Genomic DNA, 26,492 nt, shown 5'->3' with positions numbered 1-26,492 from the left:
GTAAATTCTAGAATGCTCGTGAATTGTGACTCCAGATCCGGGTGGTAGTAGTTAATACAGTTTTATGATATTCCACACTTATTATATTTCATCTTAGTTAATTATTGCTAATTACTGAATGAAAATAAGGAATTGGTTAGTGATTCTCTAACGTTGGCTTGCCTAGCAAGTGAAATGTTAGGCGTCATCACGGTCCCGTCGGTGGAAAATTTCGAATCGTGATAAAAAATATTATTAATAATGTGATTAGATATATTGTAAAATAAAAGTTAATAAAAAGTATAAGCTACTAAAAAGACGAATCTTGATTGTGAAGAAATCTTGGCCATAGAAGTCCTGAGATACATAATTGTAATTTATGAGGACGAGAGAATATTTCATGAAAATTATTGATATATTTATGACCTAAGCAAACAAATTATAAGATTTCTTAAATAAAATAAATTTAAAAATTAAATCTTTTGATCTTTTAAGATTAAAGATGTTGGCTTATAGCTCATAAAAATTTTGATAAGTGATAACGTCTAAAAATTACTAATGTTGGCTTAATATTTTACAACAAATAATTAAATATATAGAAATATCGAAAATTATTATTTGTTGAAAGAATTAAAAAGATGATGACAATTGTTTAGAATAGATTTCGTCTATAAGTTGAATATATTTTTTATTAAAATTAGGATTGCATAGAAGTTCAAATATAAAATGATTTAATATGCAAAATTTTAGTTGATTTTAAATTTCTAAATTTTAAAGAAATAATATAATAATTATTTTGTCTAATGTAAAATTTAATTTTAAAAGGTAAAAAAAGGCGAACGATATTTCACTAAGGAGTTTATGCCGTAGAAAATTATCATTCGTTGAAAGACAATTCGGTTAGAATAGAATTTGTCAATAAGTTCAATACGTTTTTTATTAAACTATGGACACAAAGATGATATCTTTCTTTTATTGGTCAGCGAAGCAAATTATAATCTTGGTGAGCCTAAGTTTTCTTTTCCTCAGAGAAATATTTTGTTTCTATTCTTGCGTGAGCCCTATATGTTAGGAGTTAGGACTAATTGCATAGGAGTTCAAAACATGGAAGGATTTACTATGTACTAAAATTTTAGTTAATTTAAATTCCTAAAAAAATGGAAAAAACTTAAATTACACTTTTGTCCAGTGTGAAATTTATTTTTAAAGGGAAAAAAAGGCGAACGATATTTCGCTAAGGGCCTTCATACTTTTAATATAGTACTAGTTTCTATTCACGTGAGTACGTAATTTTCCGCGTTAATCTATAAAAAAAATTATATTATAAAACACTTTTATAAATTCATATCAAATTAGAAAAATATAGTATATGACAAGAGATATAGTTCTTTCAATAATTGTATCAACGAGTGGCAAATTTTTCAAATGAAAAGACGTTTTCTAGAGCATCAAAATCAACAATTAGGCAGTACTATTACTTGTATAAAAATATAATTAGATAATACTTTTTATACTGAGTAGCTAAATATCATTAACCATTTATTGTCTGAGAAAATTTATTCAGTACTCAACAGTAGAAAGTGCCTGCTCTTAGCAATCTCAATTTTTATTTTTAGAATCATCACAAAGTTTCTTAAATATCTTCATTTTACTCTAACTTATAAACTATTGAAAATCGTTAAAGCTATGCATAACAAAGAAAACACACTCAAAGAAGTCATTCCACCTAATTTCCTTCCAAAGAATCATACTCATACCCTATGAAACAAAATCTTATATAGACTAAATTTTTTAACATTAAAATATGTACTTGTGATTTTCAAATTTATAAGTAAAATTTTACAATCTCTTTTTTTTAATCTTTAATTATTGATTCCACTATATGTTAATTTTTAGCTCTAATTCAGAAGTTACCAGTATTTTAAGTTACACAATATCCATTAGCGTCTAGTCTCTATAGAGTTTCATGCAAATAGTATAGTAAAAATACATTCCTAAGTATTATAGTAATTTTTGTTTACTTTTAAATTGTCTTTTCAGTTCAATTTTCGTATTAAACACACTATAAAATATTTCAGTCTACGAAAATTTAAACTTATAACCAATTCATGTGAATAATTTGAAGTTACTAAAAATTGGATGAGCAATTACAATCCATAAAAATTACTTAAATCTCAAGAAGTATCAATCACCAATGATATTATATATGGAATTCAAAAACTAAAATATAAAAATATCAAGCTCCGAGACAATATGCAGAGGATTAAAGATATAATAAGAGAAGAGAATATATAAAATAATCGGATTTTCCTTGAACTATGTGGCAGCGATGACAAGAATTCTTATAAATTATAAGAATCCTAGTGAAAAGTTTAAAATTCTAGTGAAAAGTTTAACTTTGATTGAATAATGTAAATCGTATCTAATATGAATTTTAATGGAAATAAACTATAAACTTTGTAGGGTTGCATATGTGCAATTTAAATCTGAAAAGAATTCTAACCCTCGCTAATTATAAATATATTCTTAAATTATACAACTATTTAAGGGTATAAAAGTCAATCAAAGTTTCAAGAATATTTTTGTCGTTTAACATTTAGCATAAAACATTCGTGCTTTTATAATAATATAAATAGATAGATATAGATATATATAGATTTTTATTACTTAGATATAATTAGTTAATATGTTGTTACATGAATTTATTACTTAATTATAATATATTACCAATATGGTTAGGATGAACAAACAATTTTGATTTCCCCCCACCCCCCCAAAAAAAAAATTGAGCCTTCTTCACATCAAGAAAATCCATTTTTCCTCCATTTTTTGCACTGAATCAACCAAGCTTTTTTTCTTCATTCAATGGTAGAAATACAGAATAATAATAACCACTCTATTACCACTATTATCTTCAAAAATCGTCACTACTCCACCACCTAGCCACCTTAACATTCACCATTTTCATACCTTTACGCCAATTCTAATACCCACCATCACATTAGCCAAATTTTTGATAAAGAAATTTTAAAATTAGATACCCACTTGGTCATCTCCTCCAAAGCCCATTCAAATCATATGATTAGGAAGATTTTTTTTAAAAGAAAAAAAAAGAGTTATTGCACTCATCTTTTATTTGTTTTTATATATAAAAACTTCTATTAGTTACATATAATTAGTTAATACTATGTTATTACATCAATTTATTACTACTCTTTACAAGTCGTGTTATTTCATCATTGTTATTTCAAAATCTTGTTGTGGTCTATTTAGAAATGAGTTGTGGACAAATTTTGAATCTTGGCCTATGGAAATGCACATTAGGTGTTTGATGATATGTGGAAATGTTTGATTCACTTTCTTTTTCTGTGAGTGCTGTGGATGCTTTATTTGAGTAATTAAGTTGTTATGCATGAGGTGAGGATATACTTATGCTGAAAAGGGGGCTAACAGGACGTATGAATTAATTGAGTTTTGAGTTATTAAGTTGAAGCTTGATGCAGCAATGCAAGTGCATGGTGTTACTGGTACTTCTGAATAATTAAGGCCTCCTTTTAAGGGATATATTATTACCCCTTATTTTTCGTAAGTTTCAGTACTGAGTAAATAAGATATACATTGTAATTATAAGAGACCTATGGATGGTGTAGCTCTGTTATCCCCCAATATCTATATATAAATACACATATCTGTAGATTTCTACTTCCCGTGGAACATCTTTTCGACCCTTGAGTTGCAGGGTTGTTGCCTTGTTGGTTTCTCTGCGGTTTCTTCAAAAGGTACCATTAACTAACTCTTTTCTTTCTCTTATGTTCCCTAGTTGAGATTATGATCTCCTTTTTTTTTTAAATTTCTTTTGATTCATGTGTTTTTGTTTCTGACTTCTTCTTTCTTCATTTTTACCATTTGCCAACTCTTACAGTCCTGTACTAATTTCTGCCTCCCTTTTGCTGTTGGGGTTCATCAATCTGTTTGTGTTCTAAAAGTATCATCTTTTATTTAACTTATCAAAAAATATTTTTGCTAATTAAAGAAAAAGATCAAACTTTTATATATGGTCTCCTTCTCCTTCGGTTCTTCCCCCACCCTTTGCGTCATAATATATATTTTATTTTGTTTTATGTTGATGACACTAGAGTGGGAAACTACTGGGTTTGTTTTTGTTGTTGTTGTTGTTGTTGTTGATGATGATGACACTAGAATGAAGCTATTTAGTTATTTGTTTATTTTTGCATTCTCTTTTCCACTTTTTAAGGACTCTGATAATCAGTTGGTTGGAATCTCCTTTGAGTCTCTGTTTGTTTTTGATCGTTCAATAGCTTCGTTGAACTATATTGCACGAGTTGAGATTTTGAGAAAAGTTGAATCTTCATTTCTAAAAAGGTGAAAGCTTTTGTTCTAATAGGAGTCTCCCTACACATATTCGGGGAGGTTATATACAAAATCATGAACTTGTTCATGTTAAGTAAATATACCATTGTTCCAATAATTTAAGCATGTTTAATGTAATAAATAGTCTTTATCTCAAATTGCTTGTATTTAAACTCACTAGTCAAAAAAAAAAGTTCTGGTGAGATAATGATGCTTCATCAGATATGGAGTATAAATTTTTGGTTTCACGTATTTTGGTGCTCTTTCGCTGCAGTTATCACCAACTACACTTGTGATTCTATAATTTAAATGGCCATGCACAGTGGAGGGATTTTATGCCTCATTTAGTATCTGGAATGCATGCTTCCTATGTGAGCTTCGCAAAGCATAATGAGAGAGAGAGAGAGAGAGTTGTCTTAGGTTGATGGCAAGCGTAATAGTAGTCTAATAATGATAAAACCCCTCTAACCACTGAATAATAAACTTGAAGAATTATAGAGAATGTGTCTAGTGAATTCCGATTAGTTTGGGATTGAGGAATAGTTGATTGATTTCTCTTTAATGTCTATAGTAAAAAGAGGAAGGGTATTTGAGGTTTTCAATTACTCTGTCGCGGGGCTTCCATCTATGAGGAATGCGATGTTTGAACTTGTTCAGAAAAAAACTTATATTGGCAGTTATCTGGAGAGGAAAAAAGGAAGAAAAGAAGTGTAATGTCTCTTTTTTAGCTTTTATTTAAGAGGCTGAATTGACAGATGCTGATCCAGGGTTCCTCCTGAAGATGTGGACCTCACTGGCCGTGTTTCTGTCTCCTATTTATTTTCCTTCTTCAATCTCTACATTTAGAGCTTTCTTTCATCGCTTTCATCTTCTTTGTCACTCTTTGTTCAGGTTTTCTCCTGCCATTTTCTCTGTTTACTACGCATTTCTGCTTTGCAATTCCTATTTTCCCTTTATTTTCTGTTCTTCACCCTAGTTTCATGTTGACTTTGCTTTTGGTTTTCAGCGGAGCTAGTATAGAAATGCTATGGGATCTTACATTTTAATTTTGCGTTGTTGTCCTTTATTTCATTGTGTATTATTTTACCTCTTATAAATACACGTGCAATTTAATTTTCTGATTGTTATTGTTGCTAAATCTTCATTTTGGGAACATCTGAGTGCTAAGTTTTGATTTTGAATCGTAGGATGTTCTACAAATGATTTATATTTCTAATATTCGCTGGACTATTCGTCTCTCATTTGTGTAATTCCAGTGCTGATCATTGAATGGTTACATGTCCATACCTTTTTTGCATTTCTTCTTCTCAATCCCTCACAAAAAGAAAAAAACTAGGTATATTGATTTTTAATTAAAACAGAGAGGCTAAACCTCCGTGTTAGATCTGATAATTGAAGATATGGTGTATGTGGATAATAGGCAATACCGACTTGTTGGGATTGTGGCGTATTGATGTTACATCTAGATTAGGTTGGGTTTTCATGAGAGCTTTTTCAGTCCGGTAAAAGACTTGTATGTCAGTGAATAGATAAATGTTCGATTAAAGAACATCTACTATTCTAGATAATCTCAAAATTTGTCTTAAAAGACCAATTTAGTATGGAATTAGATTGGGCCCGAATATAGCAGAATATTTACAACCTAAAGGAAAATCATATAGTCAACCCATAAAAGTTGGAATTGTGGCTTAGTTGATTGAATGATTCATGTGTTTAAAAGGTGAAAATTGTCTGAAAGTTCTTTCTGAGGTAAAGCTCCTCTTTGTTTCATTGATCTAAATGCTTTGCCCTTCTGTTGAAGGAAAGGGTCAGTTCGTGTGATTGATGGAAATGTCTTTCAAGAAAATTGTTCGCGAGCTAAGGGAGATGAAAGATGGGATAGGGAATATATCAAGGAGGGGAGCAGAAAGAAAGCAGCATTGGAGCAACAGAACCCGGTCACATATTGTCCCATATGTGGCCCTTTCTGATCCCATTGAACAAGGGCAGTGGGCAAATTTACCACCAAAAGTGCTTTTGGATATCATCCGCAGGGTTGAAGAGAGTGAGGTATCGTGGCCTGCTCGTTCTGTCGTTGTCTTTTGCGCATCTGTTTGCAGATCATGGAGGAAAATTACAAAGGAGATTGTTAAGACTCCTGAGGAATGTGGTAGGCTTACCTTTCCCATTTCACTGAAGCAGGTAATCTCTTTTATCTGTTTCAGTTTCCTTATTGTTGCTATTGCTGATGTTGATTTAAACTCAGAGAGATCTTTTCTGATTCCATTTCTAAACCAGCCGGGTCCCCGTGAATCCCCAATCCAGTGCTTTATTAAAAGGGACAAAGCTAATTCAGTATATCGCCTCTACTTGGGTATGATTCCATGTAAGTGAAAATCTTCTGCCTATCCTAAACTTCTCTTCTTTTAACGCTTGTACTGCGAGATGGATATCCTCTTAAATGATTCTCTCTTTGAACCAGTTTCAAGTCTTTCTTTTATTTGATCAATTAACAGACTTTGTCTTGTCAAAATTCAAAAATCCTACTTTATGGGGAACTTGCACTCAGGCTGATGTTATATTATGTTTGATATCAAGTTAGTATACCGGATTGAAAATGCGAAAGCTTTCATAACTTGTGCTTAAGTTTGTGGTCTATGTTTTTAATGGGAAAATCTTCCTAGTCAATAGAAGATGCTCAACTGACATTTTACTTGATGACAGCTGAGAATGAGAGGGATAAACTATTGTTGGCCGCCAAAAAGATCAGAAGGGCAACAAGCACAGACTTCGTGATATCGTTGGCTGCAGATGATTTTTCTCAATCTAGCAATACATATGTTGGGAAACTGAGGCAAGTTCTATCAAATTTCCAGTTATATTTCCTTCACTCACTCCTCTCCGCCCCTTCAAAATAGCAGGAAGCAAGGAAAAGCTTCTACTCCCCTTCATTTTACTTTAATAATGTTTGAAAACCACTTGACCAGGTCTAACTTTGTTGGAACCAAGTTTTCCATATATGATAGCCAACCTTCAAGCGAAACTGCCATTGAACAAGGTCGAGTTGGTCAAAGCTTTCAAGCAAAGAAAATTTCTCCAGGTGCATGCAACTACAGAGTAGCTACCATTTCCTATGAGCTCAATATTGTTCGTCGTCCTAGGAGAATTCATTGCGCAATGCACTCTATCCCTTTCTCTTCAATCCAGGAGGGAGGCAATGCTCCAACACCTACATCATTCCCTCAATCTTTTGATGAGAAGTCATTTTCTACACCACTCTCAAAAACAAAGGAGCCAGCTATAGATATCAGCTTGTCTGATTCGCCGCTTTTGCTAAAAAACAAGGCTCCTAGATGGCATAAACAATTGCAATACTGGTGCTTAAATTTTAAAGGCCGTGTTACGGTGGCTTCTGTGAAAAATTTTCAGCTACTGGCAGCAGTTGATCCTTCTCACAATATACCAGTCGCAGAACAAGAGAAAACAATTCTACAGTTTGGCAGAATTGGAAATGACTGGTTCACAATGGACTACCGCTACCCACTTTCTGCTTTCCAAGCTTTTGCGATCTGCTTGACCAGCTTTGACTCGAAACGAGCCTGTGAATGATTTCATGCAGATTTTAAACATGATAAACTTTCTTCTTTTTCATTGCTTTCGTAATGTTCTAAATTCATGTTTCATTCTCTAAGTTCTCAATGCACGGCCCTTTATATAAATGAGTTGCGCCGTGTGTAGTTTCTTTAATACTTCGTATTCTCAGGTTTACTGTCTCCTTGAAGTTAATTTATGCTTTGTTCCACTTAGCTCAATCATATTAGGAAAAGAAATTTGAATAATGAAAGAATTTTGAGCACCAAAAATAATTTAAAAATTTACAAAAATTGAAATTGCTCGTGCCAATAACTTCATTAATAGCGATCGACTCAATGTCTATCTATGAAAGTTGAAAACAAAAGAGGTGTGGGAATTATGAGAATTAAATATCTAATGCATGTAATACTAAAATGACGTTTATTTTAAAAATAAAGTCATAGATTTATAACAAATCTATAAAAGAACTAATTCTATATTTATACGTAATCACAATCAAAAGTAAGATACCATGTCATTTGAATTATAGGTAATGATTTCATATTAAAGAATAATAATGAAAGTGTATTACAGAGAAAAAACAATTAAGAGGGGAGAATGATAATTTACCGGGCAAAAAAGGCATTACTTGAGATAGGAGGTAAAAATATCTATGGTTTAAAGTTGTAGGAGGAAATTATTTTAAGCAAAGTTAGACGGACAAAATGATTTTCATCCATTATATTGGGATGCATAGAGAAATAATAAATTTCAAACCCGCTGAATTAAATTCGAAATTCTTTGAAATAATTAATTTCATCTCTCTTAATATGTTAAAATATTACGATAAATATCCGGTACTAATGAGAACTGAGAACCATAAGATCTGAGGTTCAAATCTAAATACTATGTGATTTCTTTTTATTTGTCCAAGTCTCAGTGGACAGAATTTCGATATTATATTAGTAAGAGGTAGCACGTACATCGTGGAATTAATGAAGATGTGCGCAAACTGACCCGGATACCATAATTATATATAAAAAAATATTTTACCCTAGAATTGATATCATATTCACGCTACTAAGATAGAACAATCAACAGGTTGTGAAGTCGCCTGCACCTGCGGCAACTTGCACTCAGTGCGATTTTGGTTTTTTTATTCACTACCGTCCGTCAAGCTATTTTTGGCAACTTGACCATTTTATATTATATTTTCGGTAATATCATTTACCATCTATTGAAAAAGGCTTTGATTCTAATATATACCCATTTAGGGCAAGACCTCCGCAAGTGTGATTGGCTAGGATAAATCCTTCGAGAACCCCGGGAGCGCCGCCTGTCACATGACTACTCCAATTGCCACAGACATAGACAAAGACAACCTCAATCCTTTCAGTATGCTTCTTCTACAAGATGGTCAAGACAAAGACGCGAATCATGCACCTCAGCAGCAGCAGCAACAAGTCTATTTTTTCCAATCCATTAACTCCAACATTGTCATCAGGCAACTCCCATCTCAAGGTCTTTCCTTCCAACTATGGCCTGCCGCCACCATTCTCATCACTCTCCTTGACAACATCCGTGGCGCATCAACTCCGCTTTCCGACTTGTTCAAACGTCAAGAAAAAGGGGATTCACCCCTTCGCATTCTTGAACTGGGTTCAGGAACAGGTGTTGTAGGGATAGCTGCTGCTGCAATTCTTGGTGCTAAGGTTACTGTCACTGATCTCCCTCATGTTCTGCCTAATATACAGTTTAATGCTGATGCGAACTCTAAGGTTTTGGAACAGCAGAGTGGGGTTGTTGATGTTGCGGCACTTAGCTGGGGGGAGAGCCAGGATATGGAGGCTGTTGGTAGAGATTATGACCTGATTTTGGGATCTGATGTGGTGTACCATGATCACCTCTATGATCCTCTGATTAAAACGCTGAAGTTCTTCCTGTTAGGGGGTGAAAAGAAGATAGCTTTTGTGATGGCTCATTTGAGAAGATGGAAGAAGGAATCTGTATTCTTCAAGAGAGCTAAGAAGCTTTTTGATGTCCAAATCATACATACAGAGCCTCCATCTGATGGGTCTAGGATTGGGGTGGTTGTGTACCTTTTCACGGGGAAAAGATAGCCTCAAGAGAGCCACTGTCGTCAACCAACGCTTGATCTCAGTATGAATCTTGTTGTCATGTTTAACAGTGGGGTTTGCCCAACAAAGAAGTAAAACGCTCTTTGCTTTTACATGGAAATACGAACAACAAAGAAAATTGTGTATCATTGCATATTAATTGAACATTGAGTTGGTACAAACACAGCATTCAAAGACACTCTTCATAAATAAGTTATAAACACCTCCAATACTAGCTTCAATCTTTTTCAATACAGACTCACATTACACAACCACAGATTTTACTTCAACGTTTGACATAATATACAACATGTGTATTACACATTCCCTTGTGAGAAACATTCTTGCTTGCACGTGTGTACCACCAGCACGTTTCATATCTCTTGGTATACAGTCAATGAGTCAATAATCACGCAAACACACCAGAACACTTCCAGAAACACGGAGACAGAAGTTTACTTTTAGGAATAAATGGCAACTTAAAACTTAAAGCCGCAGAATATGTTAAACGGTACTAACAAGGAGAACTGCGATCAATGCCACATAAAAGCAACCCAGAAAACTCAGTTAATCCAAATCTAACTTCTCATTATCATCTTTTCCTCATCTGAGAGCCTCTTCCAACTGCCTTCATATTCTGTGAATCTCTAAAGCAAACAAAGTGCACAATTGTCTTGCCATTAGGATAGACTGCAAAGACACTGGTGCCGATCTTCTTGTTGCAGAGAGAACACAAGCTATCACTTGTGATCTTCAAGACTGCCTTTCTTTGGTTATACAGTTCATCTTTGACCTGTTGTGTACACAGCTTTATAATGAGAGATCAAATACTAAACCACAGCTTTAGTAAACAATCTAGTCGTAGAAATTAAAATATTCTCAGGATTAATTTTCAAATTTGCATTTGCTAACATAAACTCAAACAATTGAATTGCAAAGATGATAATTGGCGGTTACCATAATACAGAAAAATAGATGGAAAAAAGAAGGATGATTCGCATACCAGTAAAGAAAATGTGTGTGTGTAATTGATTGGTATGACCACATATAAAATTTACCTGTAGGTTTTCACTTTCTCTCAAGCTTTTTATCACAGAAAAGTTCCGATACGCTTCACTGGATTTCCTCAGAAGAGGTCCAAGAAATGGAAGCAAATTCTGCATAATGCCAAAATGACTCAATACAACAGTACAACAGCAAGATGTGAAACATTCTTGCTCACGCACAGGGCAAAGCTAGAGTGAATGATTCTCCAGTTGCAATTTTAACATGTCTGGGCATGAGAGGAAGTTTACTTAAAACAAATAAACAATGTTGCATGTGCTACTCCAACAATGCGTATATGTCGAACTTTTAGAAAATCATAAAGGCTCTACTACGTAATCTTCTCATTATAACTTGATGCTGGGAGAGAGCATAAAGAAAAACTGAACCAATTCTTTGTCCAAAGAGAATCAGCAATATGCTGACAGACACGATACATAACAGTGCATGTGGACTAGCATTAGATAGTAATTTAGTTGGCATAGTTGTTTCAAACACAATTCGATATACTTGACCATTTGAAAGACAAATCGAAACAAACTTCACCTTGCAGCTTTCTTAATGTGTATGTGTATTATCTCAAAGTAAATATTTAAAGGTAATATGGTTGGAAATATCCAATATACAGTTTAACGACAGTGTCCAATCTAAAAACAATGCCTTGGGAATTTGGGACGTGTTAACATGATTAGTGCTCAGATGCAGATAGGACTCACTCTTGAACAGATATCTTAGCTTGTTTTCTAGTGAGACATTTTTTTTGGTTTTTGGCCGGGGATGGGGGATGGGGGATGATGATATAGCGGACACTGTCTCTAGTTTCTTTTCTGAGACAATCACTTCTGCAAGCAAAAAATAGTGCTTGTTTTCTTCAGCCAAATTTTGATTAAAATTTAAAACAGCAACAAACTTCTTCATCTAGCTCATTATACCATCACATTCATATGGTTTTCTACCTGTAGCTTCGTATCCCTTGGCAGTAGTTTCAGAGCTTGGGCCCCATGGATCCGATCCCACCTTCTGCTCAAAAGATCAAGAACTTGATCTAGCATAATAGTAGAATCTCCTTCCTCAGCAGCATCTTCCATATCTCCATCACTCCTACCACTGTCAGTGCCACTTGGACTGAATCGAATGTCCTCAGCGCCCTCAATTTCAGCAATTTTCTTGGAGCGGCCTCCTTTTATCTTTGCTGTAGTTCCTGAACCAACTTTTGGAATCCCAGGGCTCTGAGATGATACCAGATTAGTAATTTTCTTCTCAAAATTTTTCGTTGTCTTCGTAGGATTTAGATAGATTTGCAGTAGAGTCAGGTAAATGTTTCCATATGATTTTGCTGAATGTTGTTGAAGTCCTGAATCATACACCCGATCACAATAGGACAGTGCAAGTTCAGGAACGTGAAGCTATCAATCAAACACAGCAATTCACTTTAGTATGAAAGAACACCCACAATTCAAGCTGGTAAATACAACACAAAGAGACAACTGAAAAGACTTCAATGCCTGCCATCAAAATTCATAGAATTAGACATGTATGCTCAATGAGAAAAAAGATGGCATATCCAATGCAATGCCCCTACTTGGGAATGCATACTAGCCCAATAACATACAGAGAAAGAAAGGGTAAATGCAAATCCAATGATGTAATAAAACCATGAGAAGGTTAACATGCCTGACCAACAGGTACACTGAATAAAAGAAGAGTGAAATGATCGCACTACTGGGATTGGCTGCTCGATTAGTCAATAGATCTAACAGTAAATGCCAAGTTCATAATACAAGCCTTTAATAGTACTTATGAAGAAGAAATTGTACAGTTTAGATTTCGCGACATCTTAAGTCCCTTCGAAAGCACCAATGCATTAAATAAAAGACTCCAAAAAGAATGTTATGTGCAGTTGAGGTGGAAAAAAATACCTTGTGCACATAAATAGACAACGCAAGTTCATGTTGATTCATTTTCCCCAACAGAACTGCTCGTTCTTCATACAAAGCATCTGGTGGAAGTCTCTTCAGCAGCACCTCTGGGTTATATCCAGAGATACTCTCCAAAGCAGACAATAGCTTTTTCCTTGTCGGAGAATATGTTTTCTCATCCCACTTTTGCTGGGTGTTAAGTTCAGCATACAAATCAAGCACTTCCGAGAGATAAATTTGCACCTGCCACAAGTTACTAAGCGTATTTATCATAGTCACAGACACTCAACATTTACGTCAGAAGGATGGAATTGAAGCACAAATTTATCCACCGATAAACAGTTTTGGAGTCAAGAAAATTGTTCTCAATTTTCTCAATCCAGCTTTGAGTTGAAAGGATCCTTGGAAAGAAAGAGTGAAGCTACAGAAAAACCAGACTGATGAACAAGTGCCCTACCATTTCATTCTGCAGATTCCTGGAGATGCTATTTTCATTCATGGCAAGCATGAGTTCCAGATATGTCGCCTGCATGTTTGGAGCATGCTGTTTTAAGTAAGAGTTCACCAAGTCTGCTGGAATGTTACCAGACAAGAATAGCTCAATGGTTTGCATAGGACAGCTTTCAAGAACAGGCAGTGAGAACTCCAGGACAAGCATGGGGTCTGTTGCACAAAGGGGCTGCCAAAACAGAAAGACAATATAATCAGGTGTATATTTACTGAATTGACATAATAACAGCATTGACGAAGCTTTGTTCCATAAAATTCCTTGCAGAGAGATTTGCTTTACTTTGTGGTGAGCACAAATGCAGTTTACAAAAGAAAAGAACCCAGGAGTTTCCAGAAATGTACATGTACAAAGATATTTTTTTAATTTATAAAAAAAAGCCTTAAATAGACTCCTAATATCAGTCTGAAATCTTGACAATCCTTTCCGCAAAGGTGAAGTTGGAAACTCATGATTATGCTTGAATTCTGCCTCGACATGGACCCATAACTCATACTGCCCGCCAAACTTCAACATAGCTGATCCAAACACTTTACGAGAAGTTAAAATCCAAAAGGAAAGAAATAAAAGTAGATAAAGATGCATACTTTGAGATATTCAATGATCATATCAGGCTTGAATTTCGTTGAAAGCTCTAAAGGAATTTGCTCTGACTTCGACTCTTCTACCAATTGATGGAGAAGTTTCAGTGCTTCACGATGCATTGAGTTGCTTCTATAAAGTTCTAGCAGACAAGCATACTGCATTCTTTTCTGCAGGAACTCCTGGCATATTTTCACATCACAATAGTTGAGGGCTTTCAGAAAATCTGTAGCAGCTGAGGACTGTCCAGTTAAAAGTAGAGCTTGAAGAAGTGCAGTGTCCAGAATAGCAGCCATATCCCTAGCGACGGAAGTGATTGGAGCATGGGTTCTTCCCTAAATGGATCAAAGAAGCTACATTTTAGATGTAAATTAGGTAAGAATTAATACAGCTACAAAGAATTAACCCGGTACCAACGGCTCTTTGAGACACATTAGTATTTTTCCCTTTTAAGTGATTTCTCCATTCAGTAGACCTCAACTACAATAAGCCAGTACTTTTGCAAATAGCAGATCAGAACTTACCTCCCTGACATTCAGAATTTTGGAAGATACAAAAGAAACAGTATTTTTCGGAAGGATATAAATGATCTAGCTTGAATAATCAATCAGAGTATTTTGGACTAACTGAAGTTTTTCTTTCTGATATGGTTTTCAGTATTTAAATACGTCAAACACACAAACAGCCAGAAAGGTACTTACACTTGGATGCAAAGAAAGGTCTATGTTAAACAGCTCAATATAATTTGGGCTGCTTGTTAAACAAGATAACCACCTGGATAAAATTCCCCTTGTGGAGTCTTTGGAATTTCTAGAAAGCTTTGCTCAAAAATACTGAAATACACTGCTAGTCACATTTACCAAGAAGAGATCTGCTTAATGTCAAAACTTTGCCTTTTAATTGTGACCTTAAAAATAATTTCTCCAAAACACTGTAGATGGGGCATAAGATAGAAACCAGAAAAGTTACCTTGGTTGGTTTTTTGGACCGGCTAGTTCCATAGGAAATGAAATTATCTCCTACAGCATCTGAAACCACCTCCTCAGTTCCCTCAGCTGTGGCTTTCTCAATGACACTATATCTCTTCTTCTGCAAATACTTAATCAGACCCATCAAAGTGTTATGACTCATTTTCTTGGATTCTATATCCAATTCATCAGATTCTAAGACAATCGAAGGCGTCGAGTCCAGATCATCTGATAGACCAGAGGAACCTCGGGAGAGATATGGTGCATCCGCGACATCAACAAATTTCTGTGGTTCAGGTATGAAAGATGATTTCGGAACAATAATTGATGGATATAAGGCGAGCACATAAGTGATTTCAACTTGAGATGCCAGAAAATGTTCCATTGCTTCTTCATAGCTCCCATTTTCAAATAGAAAGTGCGCATATCTGTATCAAAGACTTGTTATCATTCTTCATGTAATTAGTTTCAGCACTTTCTTTTTCTTTCCTTTTTTCAAAGAAAATAACTTATGAAGCTACAAAAAATGAAAGGAAAAAGAAAATAGATAAGACACAAGATTTTTTTTTTTTTGACAAGGTAAAGGTGTTAATAAGATACAAGTTTTATTAAGAAACTTCTTGCCAATCAATGTTCATATTTCAATTTCTTTTTTCAACACGGTGGTACCGTGCCAGCTGGTACTCACCTTGACTATTCTAAGTTACCTTCTACCTCCTACCAGCACAAATATCGAGTAACTCTGCCCACCATCACCTGATGTATTTTTTTTCATCAAAGATCACCTAATTTGCCAATACACCAGAACCAACTGTAGTCATATGTCAAAACTCTTACACATACATTGCCAACACACCAGAACCAAGTAAAGGTTAACTAAAATTTCTCTTTCTTCTGGCACCAGTGATCTTATTGTGATAAATTAATTAATATTTTCCTTTATCAAAAACAAAATAATTTATTGATTGAAGAGGGAAGTGTACAGAAGTCAAGAGTCTTCATATGAAACATGACTTTCTACTAAAAGCACCCAATCACTAATACTAAGTGGAATACCATTAATGCACCAAACATGTGTCCAAAAGAAAATTCCACTATTTAGTACAAAAGACTCTTAACTCCCTCAAATGCTCCTTTGTTTCTTCCAATATGGTCCGCATAAGCTCCAAAAGTGATTTCCATGCTCTACTTCTTTACCTCTTTCTTCTGAACTTCCACCTAAACAGAATGTCTTTAACACAACCAAGCATCACACGATCAACCCCAAACATGTTCCATGCTACACACGATAATCAATATGCCACACCACAACGGAATAACAGATGGTTAACATCTCCTAACCTTTGAAAATTTTGGCCTCAGTGATTCTCATAGAACTTTCTAGTTTCTACAGATGTTTTGATTTAGAAGCTTTACAATCAAGACTTCAAAGCATACTTTGAACTTTCAGTTTAGACATTCAGCTTCCCTCACTAGAGCTTACTTATTTGTAATTTGTGCTAAATGTAAACATGTATACGCTATCACATCATACAAGAAACTATCACCATTGAACTGCAATGTTAACATAAAAAATGGTTAAATGCACTGGCGCGGGCGCCCGGGGGGGTTAAGTGTGACCATGACCTAAATGGAATACTTTTTTTTTTTGGTTCAGATTAAGTAAAACTTTCATTAATATAAACACCAAGAAGGTTCTGAAAATGATCTAGATGAGATACTATTGCCATTGACCAGAAATTTAGCTCAAAATTTCCTTAAACGCAGGGCCGGGGGAATGACCTTATATGAATTGATTGCTCCTTTGCAGTTCTAAGACTTGAATCTTCTGGTGGTAGCAATTTGCACAAAGCCAAGGCTTCCTCAAAGTTTCCAGATGCTGTTAGTTGCACAATCTGCATTATAGAGACAAGTTGGAATCACACTCACAATTCTCTGAAAGAAGAAGCAGTTTTTTCTATGACCGAGAAATACCCTGGATCCAGTGGGATCAGACTCTCACAGTATTTTCCAACATCCATACTGCTTCTAACACTAACATCCTCCAATCTCCATTCCCTCAGCAAGATACTAATAGTAATTGACTTAGGCACTTCAGTGATGGTAAATCATGAAGATAAAATACAACGGTAATAACTAAAGCCCCATCTCTGAGGTATAAATATTACAGAGTTTTCACTTTGGGAAACTTCCCAAATTTAAGTATTTAACATTGAAAACTAAATTAAATCACATTCTGATGTTTTCTCAATTAAATCAGCTGTGCAAACGAAATCCAACGTTTAATTTGATTTTTTCTTCGACCACATGAATGTTATATACGAGTCAAACAAACTTCGCAGTTAATACTCCAAGTCAAACAATATAATATACAAAGGGATGGGGAGCATAAGTATTTGGACAATATGCTGCATTTTTCTCTTTTATCTAAATTGGACAATATTCTCAGCCAACATATATTTTCGCGAACTTTTTTCATAAAACAGTAAGCTAAACTCATCATTTTTGATAAGTAAAAGTTTAAAAAATATTATTGTGGCTCATGCGGGTCTCAACAACATTAATCAAGATCAGGTACAACTTGCAATATTGATTTATTTTGCAAGACTTAGGCATCCATATGAGTGCCTAAGGCATTCTCAGCTCAGTATAATGACAAGCCTCAGTCGCTCCAAAATAAAATGTTCAGTTACAAGGAGACATGAATGTGCTACAGTTCCAATACTGGATTAGAAGCATAAGCAAGATAACTTCAACATGATATTAAACTAAAGCTTTCAGAGTGATAATTACCTGTGCACCCAGAGGAACAGGAAAAAAGCCAAAAACAGAATAATCAAGAGCAACAATAACAGCATTGTTGCTTCGAACAACACGGCGAACATTCCGAAGGACAACTGTTTGAATTAAAGGATAAGGAACACGAAGAGAACGTATCTGCAATATTCCAAAAGATCAAACTGCATTATCTTTCCAGATTATTTATACCTAATAAAGAACAAAAAGAACAGCTTAACAAGCTAAACACTCAAGCTACCTCAACATGCCGTGGTAAGAGACCTATTGCATAGGGATTCTGAATAACAACAGCTGCAGGAGCCTCGGACCAACAAACCCTCCCCTCTTGAATCAACTTGCCATTTTGGTCAACTAAGACACCAATATTATCCTGAAACAACACTTAATATCATATGGGAGTACAGATAGTTTTCAAAGATCAGGACTTGACTAGAGAAAAGAAAGAGATCATCCACAAGGGCTTCATCAACTAAGTCATAGAGTAGACTATAGATTCTACAGAAACAACTGTATCCAGGGAATAAGGATAGAGGGTACATCATACTAATGAATTAGTATAAGAAGTAAAAGCAGATTTTCCCTGCTCCATGGATTCATTGAGGCTCTGGTAAGAAGAATTTGAAAGTAACAACACTCGATGGCCCACCTTGGTCCATCAAGTCATAGTGTTGTGTGCATGAGTGTGACAAAGAACTATAAGGCTAATCAACTCAATGTAATAATGACAGTGACAACATTACCTTTCCCAAAAGAAGTTCTCCGGAGGGAAGAGACACCACAAGAGGTGGGGCGATCCTCCCTGAAGGAAACACCTCAGACAATGCACCATTGGTGGTATTCAATATCATGTACTCTCTTCTAATCCCCAAGCAAATATTCTCACCACACCATGACATCGACTTGACTGTGTCAGGGACCCCGAATTCTTTCACCTCCACAAATCCCCTTCCCCCTATAGAAGATTCAGATAAGAATCACATTACAGTAACAGAATTCTTATAGCATGAGAAAAATACTAGTCATCAATAGCCAAACTGCTTTGATCAAGTAACCTGAAAGTCACCAACTGCAAGGAGAAAGAAATTACGGGCATTGATGAACTTGTGTTAAAGTAAAAGTAGTAAAGAACTTATGTAATACTCCTATTTTTGGACGTCAAAAAATGTTTGTACCATTCCATTTCTGTACAACTTTTAAACATTCAAATTATTAAACTATTTAACTTTTTCAAAGGTATCTGATGTTTTCTATATCAAACTATCATGTCAGCCCTTATAATAATTGTTTTTCTACTTTCACTATTATAACATATAAATCAAGTTGATATCTCTATGTCCAATCAAATATTGTCATATAGACAAAAAAATACAGTAGATTTCTTTAGTAGCAAGAACAAGTAAAGCAGCTAATTCGGACCCCTGAAAATCACTCGGAAGGAAAAGCACTTCCTTTCACATCTAGCAGACACTGAAGAAGTACGCATTCACTCATCTAGAATCACCAGAAAATGCATTACCATGACAACAATGTAAAATATTCAATTGACAAATATCGCAATTAAGCTTCAATTCAAGTCATTACCGTCATGTCTGAAAATACAAACTCTCTTTTGCCTGCCGAAGCAAAGAAACCCTCTTTTATCATCCCATGAGTATACATTTGCACCTTTAGCCTTAGTTATCACAGCCAAAGTCTCCAAATTGGGCAACCGATGGAACGCTATGGACTCCGAGAGAGAAAGCAGAAGTTCTCGCGATACGAGAACTTCCATAGCCAGCATTTGTCTTCTGGAGAATCCATTCACACTTCTTTCAAGCACGTATCGCTCTTGATGAAGCCCTAAGGTTTGGGAGTGGAAATCGGACGGCGGAGATTGATCGGAAACAGCGGATTCCGGACCGTAAACGCGGAGCGATCCATCGGAACAGGCGATGAGTAAATTTGAGCCGTATGATTCGATGGCATCGATTTTTGTGGGACAATTATTGAGGAGTTCGAAGGAATCGTAGGCACTGTGCACCATTCTTTTTTTGCTTCTGTCTTTCTTCTGATTGATTTGTCTACGATTTCAATTCGCAGTCCACATGCAACGACGTCGTCTTAGCGTTCAGACACTTACAACCGGAGGGGTTGTTACTGTTATGCTTTGTCCCGCTCTTTTTGGATTTTGTCATAAACCCTTTACTATTTCTAGACCCAAATTACCGGGAGCGGCTCTGCTCCAGTGATAAACGGTCCACTACATGCCATCTGTCCAATAAATATTCAAGGGTCTGGAATTTTTTATTAGTTTCGTCATATTAATAAAAGATTAAAAAATGACATCAAACAAATATAACAGGGATATATTTACAGGAAGGTTGACCAGCCAAATGTATTACTACACTTTGTTATGAAATAAAATGAATGTATATGTATGTTCATTTAATCCATACGTACATATTATTCAATGTACTACTTAGATAGATGTACATATTAATTTTTAAGATATATCTGGTGAACTTTAGGTGTTATCTTGTATACTATAAATAGGATATTCTTTGTCCATGAAAGTAGACACAAGAAACACACTATAAGATAATTTCTACATTTTTCTCTTATATATCTTGTCTCCATTACTATATTGTTCTATTTTGCTCCCATTTCTTAACATGTTATCAGTACGAGGTTCTAACCAACTGAGGTTATCTGCTTCATCCGAATTTTATCTTCTTCCTAAAAAAGGTAGTCAGTTTCTTTTCTGATTCAGGTATACATTCCTATGTTTATAACGTTTCTATTAGGATCTTCTTTAACCTGCAATTTAATTACCATACGCATAACTTGTTTTGAATATGATCATAATAATTGCATTGGTATGAAAATAATAAGTTTCGGTTAAATTGTTATTTCATTATATAAATTACGAAGAAGTTTAATCCTACACATAAATAAATAAGTATTAAGATTGAATTACAATAATTAGACTAATTAAGCCCACATCCAAATATTCTAACAGAATATGCATTTAGAAGGAATTCTTGCAAAATTTTTAAAAGGTTTAAATGTGTCTTCAATAAATTTATCACCTAAGTGTACAAACTAATTTATCATCGCACTGCACATAATTATTTGTTTGATAATTTTACATATAGAATATTAATACAAGATTATGTACTGCACTGAATTGATAATAATTCTTGTCATTCTAATTCACTTATTTCTATGATAGTTTTCACTATGTCGAATTTGTCAAAGCTTGAATTTATGCCACTTGACATCTCTAGGAATAACTATTTGCCATGGGTACTTGATGCTGAAATTCACTTTGACGCTAAAAGGTCTTGGTGACACTATTAAAGAAGAAAATGAAGCATCAAGTCAGGATAAGGCAAAAGCCATGATTTTCCTTCGCCATCATCTCGATGAAGGGTTAAAAAGTGAATATTTAACCTTGAAAGATCCATTTCAATTATGGACTAGTTTGAAGAAACGATATGACCACCTAAAGGCCACGGTACTGTCAAGAGCTCGTTGTGAGTGGATGCACTTATGGCTACAAGATTATAAGACCATAAGTGAATATAATTCTGTTGTATATAGAATAATTTCCTAACTAAAATTATGTGGGGAACCTATGAATGATGAGGACATGCTGGAAAAGACTCTTTCCACTTTTCATGCCTCAAATATGGTGTTACAGCAGCAATACCGTGAAAAGGGCTTTAAGAAATATTCTGAGTTAATTTCATGCCTTTTGGTGGCTGAACAACATAATGCCCTTTTAATGAAAAATCATGAAGCCCGCTCCACTGGATCAGCTCCATTTCCAGAAGCGAATCTGGGAACGATAGATCCAAAGTCTGAAAAAAGACAAAATAATTATCGTGCCCGTATAAATATACGTGGGCGTGACAAAGGGCGAAATAATAATCGCCATGGTGGTGGTCGTTATAAACAAGAGAACAATAAGGGTTCTCAGAATAATCCTTCAAAAGGCAAAGGTAATGTTTGCCACCGATGTGGTATGAAAAATCATTGGGCACGAATTATCGTACACCTGAACATTTTGTCAAACTTTATCAAGCATCTATAAAAGGGAAACAAAATAAAATTGAGACTCACTTGACTTTTCAAAATGATGTTGAGGCGGGGTCCTATGAATAATCATGATAAAGTTGAAGCAAACCTTGCCTATAAATATAATAGTTTTGAAGGCCTTGTAGATATTACTCATTTAGAAGCTGAAGACTTCTTTGAGCATCATAACTGAAGATTTATTATTGAAAAAAATTATAAGAATAAATGTATTTCTTTTAATGAAGTTCATATTTTGAATAAAACTTTTTATGTTGTCAGTATTTAATTTCATAAATGCAGTTTCTTTTGTTCTTAAATTTTTCAATATTACTTATGATGTATTTTTTTTTTCTTCTTGAAGAATATGAAAACTTCCCAGTCTTCAGTTATCCGTATGAATAATAAAGAAGAAATATGTCTTCTGGATAGTGCTACGACGCACACCATATTAAAAGATAAGAGATATTTCTCTTATTTAATTATGAAAGAAGCCAATATAATAACAATATCTGGTAGTACAAAATTAATTGAGGGCTCTGGAAGAGCGACTGTATTACTACCAGGAGGAACTATATTGGCTGTTAATGATGCATTATATTGTAGTAGGTCTCAAAGAAACTTGTTGAGTTTCAAAGATATTCACCAAAATGACTATCATATTGAGACCACCGATGAAGGAAGGTTGAATGCCTTTATATTACTACAATAAAAGCGGAAAAGAAGTATGTACTTGAAAAGCTTTTCGCATTTTCTTCCGGATTATACTACACTAATATTAGTGTAGTTGAATCACATGCCATAGTAAACAAGGAGTTTACTAATGATTTTATTATTTGTCATGACCGGTTGGGCCATCCCGGTAATAATATGATGCGCAAAATAATTGAGAATTCACATGGTCATTCATTGAAGTACCAGAAGATTCTTCAAACTAAAGAATTCTCTTGTGCTGCATGTTCTCAAGGAAAGCTGATTATTAGACCATCGGTAATTAAAGTTGAAGTTGAATCTCCTGTATTTTTTGAATGTATACAGGGTGATATGTGGGCCCATATACCCTCCATGTGGACCATTCAGATATTATATGGTTTTGATAGATGCATCTACAAGATAGTCACACGTGTGCTTGTTATCAACCCACAATTTGGCCTTTGCGAGATTACTAGCTCAATTAATAAGATTAAGAGCACAGTTTCCAGATTATGTAATTAAGATATTTCGTCTTGATAATGCTGGTGAATTTACGTCCCATGCCTTTAATGATTATTGCATATCAACTGGGATAATATTTGAGCATCCAGTTGCTCATGTTCATACTCTAAATGGTCTAGAGGAAACATTGATCAAACACCTCCAATTAATTGCTAGACCAATGCTTATGAAGACAAAGCTTTTCATTTCGGCATGGGGCCATGCTATTTTGCATACAGCAGCTCTTGTGCGGATCAGACCCACAAGTTATCATAAAGTCTCCCCAATACAATTGGCTTTTGGTCAGGAGCCAAATATTTTTTATCTTAGAATATTTAGATGTGCAGTATATATTCCAATTGCTCCACCACAACGTACAAAGATGGGACCCCAAAGAAGATTGGGGATATATGTTGGGTATGAATCTCCTTCTATTATAAAATATTTGGAACCTATAACTGGAGATTTATTTACGGCAAGATTTGCTAATTGTCATTTTGATGAATCAGTATACCCAATATTAGGGGGAGAAAATAAGCTGTTGCAAAAGGAGATAGATTGGAATGCATTATCACTATCTCATTTAGATCCTCGAATAAATCAATGTGAACACGAAGTTCAAAAGATAATTTATTTGTAAAATATTACAAATCAACTACCTGATGCATTCGCTAACCTACCCAGGGTGACTAAGCCACATATTCCAGCTGCTATTCGAATTGATGTCCCGGTTTGATATCCCGGTTGGACAATCTATAAATGCAAATGAGTCTAAGCCACGCTTGAAACGTGGTAGACCAATTGGCTCCAAAGATAAAAATCCTTGAAAGTGAAAAGGAGCAATTGATCTAGGAGATCATAATATGGAGGTAACATAACAAATGATAAGAGCTTTGTGACATAACAAATGATAAGACCTCAGAGGAGGTCCAGGTACCTGAAAATAATAAGAACGAAAAGATCTCAATAAGTTATGTCTCTACGGCAAAAAGGTGAAACCGAAATTATTGTCGACAATATTTTTGCTTCTAATGTTGTTGTTGAAATAATGCAACAAGATGAGGATCTTGAACCAAGATCTGTCAATGAATGTAGACAGAGAAATGATTGGCAAAAATGGAAAGACGCTATCCATGCAGAATTAGCGTCACTTGAAAAACGTGAAGTATTCAGACGTATAGTCCGAACACCTGAAGGAATAAAGCCAGTGGAATACAAATGAATTTTTGTGCGAAAATGAAATGATAAAAATGAAGTCATTAGATATAAAGCACGACTTGTGGCACAAGGATTTTCGCAAAGATATGGCATTGATTATATGGAGACATATTCTCCCGTGGTGGATGCAATCACATTCAGGTATCTTATAAATTTGGCAGTCCATGAAAAACTTGACATGCGTCTAATGGATGTTGTCACAGCCTATTTGTATGGCACATTAGACAACTAAATTTATATGAAAATCCCTAAAGGGCTCAAAGTTCCTGAAACTAATAAAAGTTTTCGGGAAACTTGTTCAATAAAGCTTCAAAAATCCTTATATGGATTGAAACAATCAGGGCGAATGTGATATAATCGCCTGAGTGAGTATTTGCTGAAAGAAGGGTATAAGAATGATCCAATTTATTCTTGTGTATTTATAAGAAGGTCTGGATCTGAATTTGTTATAATCGTTGTGTATGTTGATGATCTAAATATTATTGGAACTCCTGGGGAACTTCCAAAAATAGTAGACTGTTTGAAGAAAGAGTTTGGAATGAAAGATCTTGGAAAGACAAAATTTTGTCTTGGTCTACAAATTGAGCATATGAAAGATGGAATTTTTGTCCATCAATCAACTTATACCGAAAAGATCCTAGAGCGTTTGTATATGGATAAAGCACATCCATTGAGTACCCTGATGGTTGTGAGATCACTTGATATAAATAAAGATCCATTTCGACCTCATGAAAATGATGGAGAGCTTCTTGGTGATGAAACTCCATATCTTAGTGCAATTGGGGCACTAATGTATCTTGCAAATAATACTCGACCATATATAACTTTTGCACTAAGTTTATTAGAAAGATTTAGTTCCTTTCCAACAACAAGACACTGGAATGGTGTTAAGCATATTTTTAGATACCTCCGAGGGACTATTGATATGGGATTATTTTATTCTTATGAATCTGATTCACAGTTGATTGGTTATGCAGATGCAGGTTATTTGTCTGACCCACATAAAGCCCGATCTCAAACATGCTATCTATTTACTTGTGGGGGTACAACTATTTCATGGCGTTCAACAAAACAAACTTTAGCTGCTACATCTTCCAATCATGCAGAGATAATAGTTATTCATGAAGCTAGTCGAGAATGTGTATGGTTGAGATTAGTGACTCAACATATTCAACAATTGTGTGGTCTTTCTTTAAAAACGAAGATTCCAACGATATTGTATGAAGACAATGCTGCTTGCATAGCTCAACTTAAAGGAGGATATATCAAAGGAGAAGAACAAAGCACATCTCACCAAAGTTCTTTTTCACACACGATCTTTAGCAAAATGGTAAGATAGATGTTCAACAAATCCGTTCAAGTGACAATCTAGCAGATTTATTCACTAAGACATTGCCAACATCAACATTTAAGAAGCTAAGATATAAGATTGGAATGCGTCGTCTCCGAGATATCAAATAAATCTTTTATCAGGGGGAGTATAATACGCGCTGTACTCTTTTTTCCTTAACCAAGGTTTTGTCCCAATTGGGTTTTCCTGGTAAGGTTCTTAATGAGGTAGCACTTAATGCGTATTACAAGATATGTGTACTCTTTTTCCTTCACTAGGCTTTTTCAAATGAACATCCAAGGGGGAGTGTTATGAAATAAAGTGAATGTATATGGATGTTCATTTAATCCATCCATACATATTATTCAATGTACTACTTAGATAGATGTACCTATTAATTCTTAAGATGTATCTGGTGAACTTTAGGTGTTATCTTGTATACTATAAATAGGACATTCTTTGTCCATGGAAGTAAACACAAAAAATACACTATAAGATAATTTTTACATTCTCCTCTTATATATCTTGTCTCCATTACTATATTGTTCTATTTTGCTCTTATTTCTTAATACATTTTATTTTTTCCTTGCTATTGAAGTGCAGAAATGATGACTTGAGTAGTTGGGGGGGTCATTTAGCAATTAAAGAAACTAGAAGGGTTAGTCAGTTAGGGCGGTTACTTAACAATGCAGTGTTTGTTATAAATGCACTGTTAAGTACCTAATTGTAAAGTGATTGCTATTCTAACGAAATACAGAGTTCTCCTTCTTCCTCATTTCTTCTTCTTCTTTCATTCTCTCATATAGAATTCATGCCCTAGAAAAATGATAGTCAACTAATTTTCATGTCGCTAGA

The 26,492-nt window shown here is 34.8% G+C and overlaps 3 protein-coding genes across 5 annotated transcripts; 2 read left to right on the top strand and 1 right to left on the bottom strand.

Moving 5' to 3' along the window:
- Positions 1-2,729: 2,729 nt before the first annotated feature.
- Positions 2,730-8,113, top strand: LOC107769876 (tubby-like F-box protein 5). Of its 3 annotated transcripts, none has more exons than XM_075235266.1 (5): positions 2,816-3,758; positions 6,157-6,531; positions 6,628-6,715; positions 7,054-7,183; positions 7,317-8,113. In XM_075235266.1, exons 2-5 carry the CDS (start codon positions 6,175-6,177, stop codon positions 7,936-7,938), a joined length of 1,197 nt encoding a protein of 398 aa, XP_075091367.1. In that variant the 5' UTR covers positions 2,816-3,758; positions 6,157-6,174; the 3' UTR covers positions 7,939-8,113. The 3 variants fall into 3 exon arrangements, with proteins under 3 accessions (XP_016444615.1, XP_075091367.1, XP_016444616.1); XM_016589130.2 differs by having other exon boundaries at positions 6,152-6,531; XM_016589129.2 differs by having other exon boundaries at positions 2,730-6,531.
- A 1,008-nt stretch (positions 8,114-9,121) lies between these two features.
- On the top strand, positions 9,122-10,198 carry LOC107769875 (uncharacterized). The gene has a single exon (XM_016589128.2). It carries the CDS (start codon positions 9,246-9,248, stop codon positions 10,020-10,022), a length of 777 nt encoding a protein of 258 aa, XP_016444614.1. The 5' UTR covers positions 9,122-9,245; the 3' UTR covers positions 10,023-10,198.
- On the bottom strand, positions 10,141-20,003 carry LOC107769880 (vacuolar sorting protein 39). The gene is made up of 12 exons (XM_075235265.1): positions 19,421-20,003; positions 18,580-18,791; positions 18,078-18,209; positions 17,834-17,977; positions 16,823-16,935; positions 15,042-15,468; positions 14,078-14,407; positions 13,440-13,661; positions 12,983-13,225; positions 12,020-12,469; positions 11,078-11,176; positions 10,141-10,812 (listed from the first exon to the last, which is right to left on the bottom strand). The coding sequence occupies exons 1-12, from the start codon at positions 19,860-19,862 to the stop codon at positions 10,612-10,614; spliced, it is 3,015 nt and encodes a 1,004-aa protein (XP_075091366.1). The 5' UTR covers positions 19,863-20,003; the 3' UTR covers positions 10,141-10,611.
- Positions 20,004-26,492: the final 6,489 nt, after the last annotated feature.

This window comes from Nicotiana tabacum, chromosome 17, assembly GCF_000715075.1.
Source record: "Nicotiana tabacum cultivar K326 chromosome 17, ASM71507v2, whole genome shotgun sequence".
NCBI classification, from domain to species: domain Eukaryota; kingdom Viridiplantae; phylum Streptophyta; class Magnoliopsida; order Solanales; family Solanaceae; genus Nicotiana; species Nicotiana tabacum.
This window is presented reverse-complemented; position numbering and strand designations above follow the sequence as displayed.

What these genes read in the sequence shown, in the direction of transcription:
- LOC107769876 (XM_016589129.2), top strand. Translation starts at nt 6,175, where the DNA reads ATGGAAATGTCTTTCAAGAAAATTGTTCGCGAGCTAAGGGAGATGAAA. An exon ending in CTACTTGGGTATGATTCCAT is followed by an intron (nt 6,716 to 7,053) that starts GTAAGTGAAAAT and finishes ACTTGATGACAG; the next exon opens with CTGAGAATGAGAGGGATAAA. An exon ending in ACATATGTTGGGAAACTGAG is followed by an intron (nt 7,184 to 7,316) that starts GCAAGTTCTATC and finishes CCACTTGACCAG; the next exon opens with GTCTAACTTTGTTGGAACCA.
- LOC107769875 (XM_016589128.2), top strand. Translation starts at nt 9,246, where the DNA reads ATGACTACTCCAATTGCCACAGACATAGACAAAGACAACCTCAATCCT.
- LOC107769880 (XM_075235265.1), bottom strand. Translation starts at nt 19,862, where the DNA reads ATGGTGCACAGTGCCTACGATTCCTTCGAACTCCTCAATAATTGTCCC. An exon ending in TTGTATTTTCAGACATGACG is followed by an intron (nt 18,792 to 19,420) that starts GTAATGACTTGA and finishes AATCTTCTATAG; the next exon opens with GGGGAAGGGGATTTGTGGAG. An exon ending in CTGTTCCTCTGGGTGCACAG is followed by an intron (nt 16,936 to 17,833) that starts GTAATTATCACT and finishes TCTATAATGCAG; the next exon opens with ATTGTGCAACTAACAGCATC.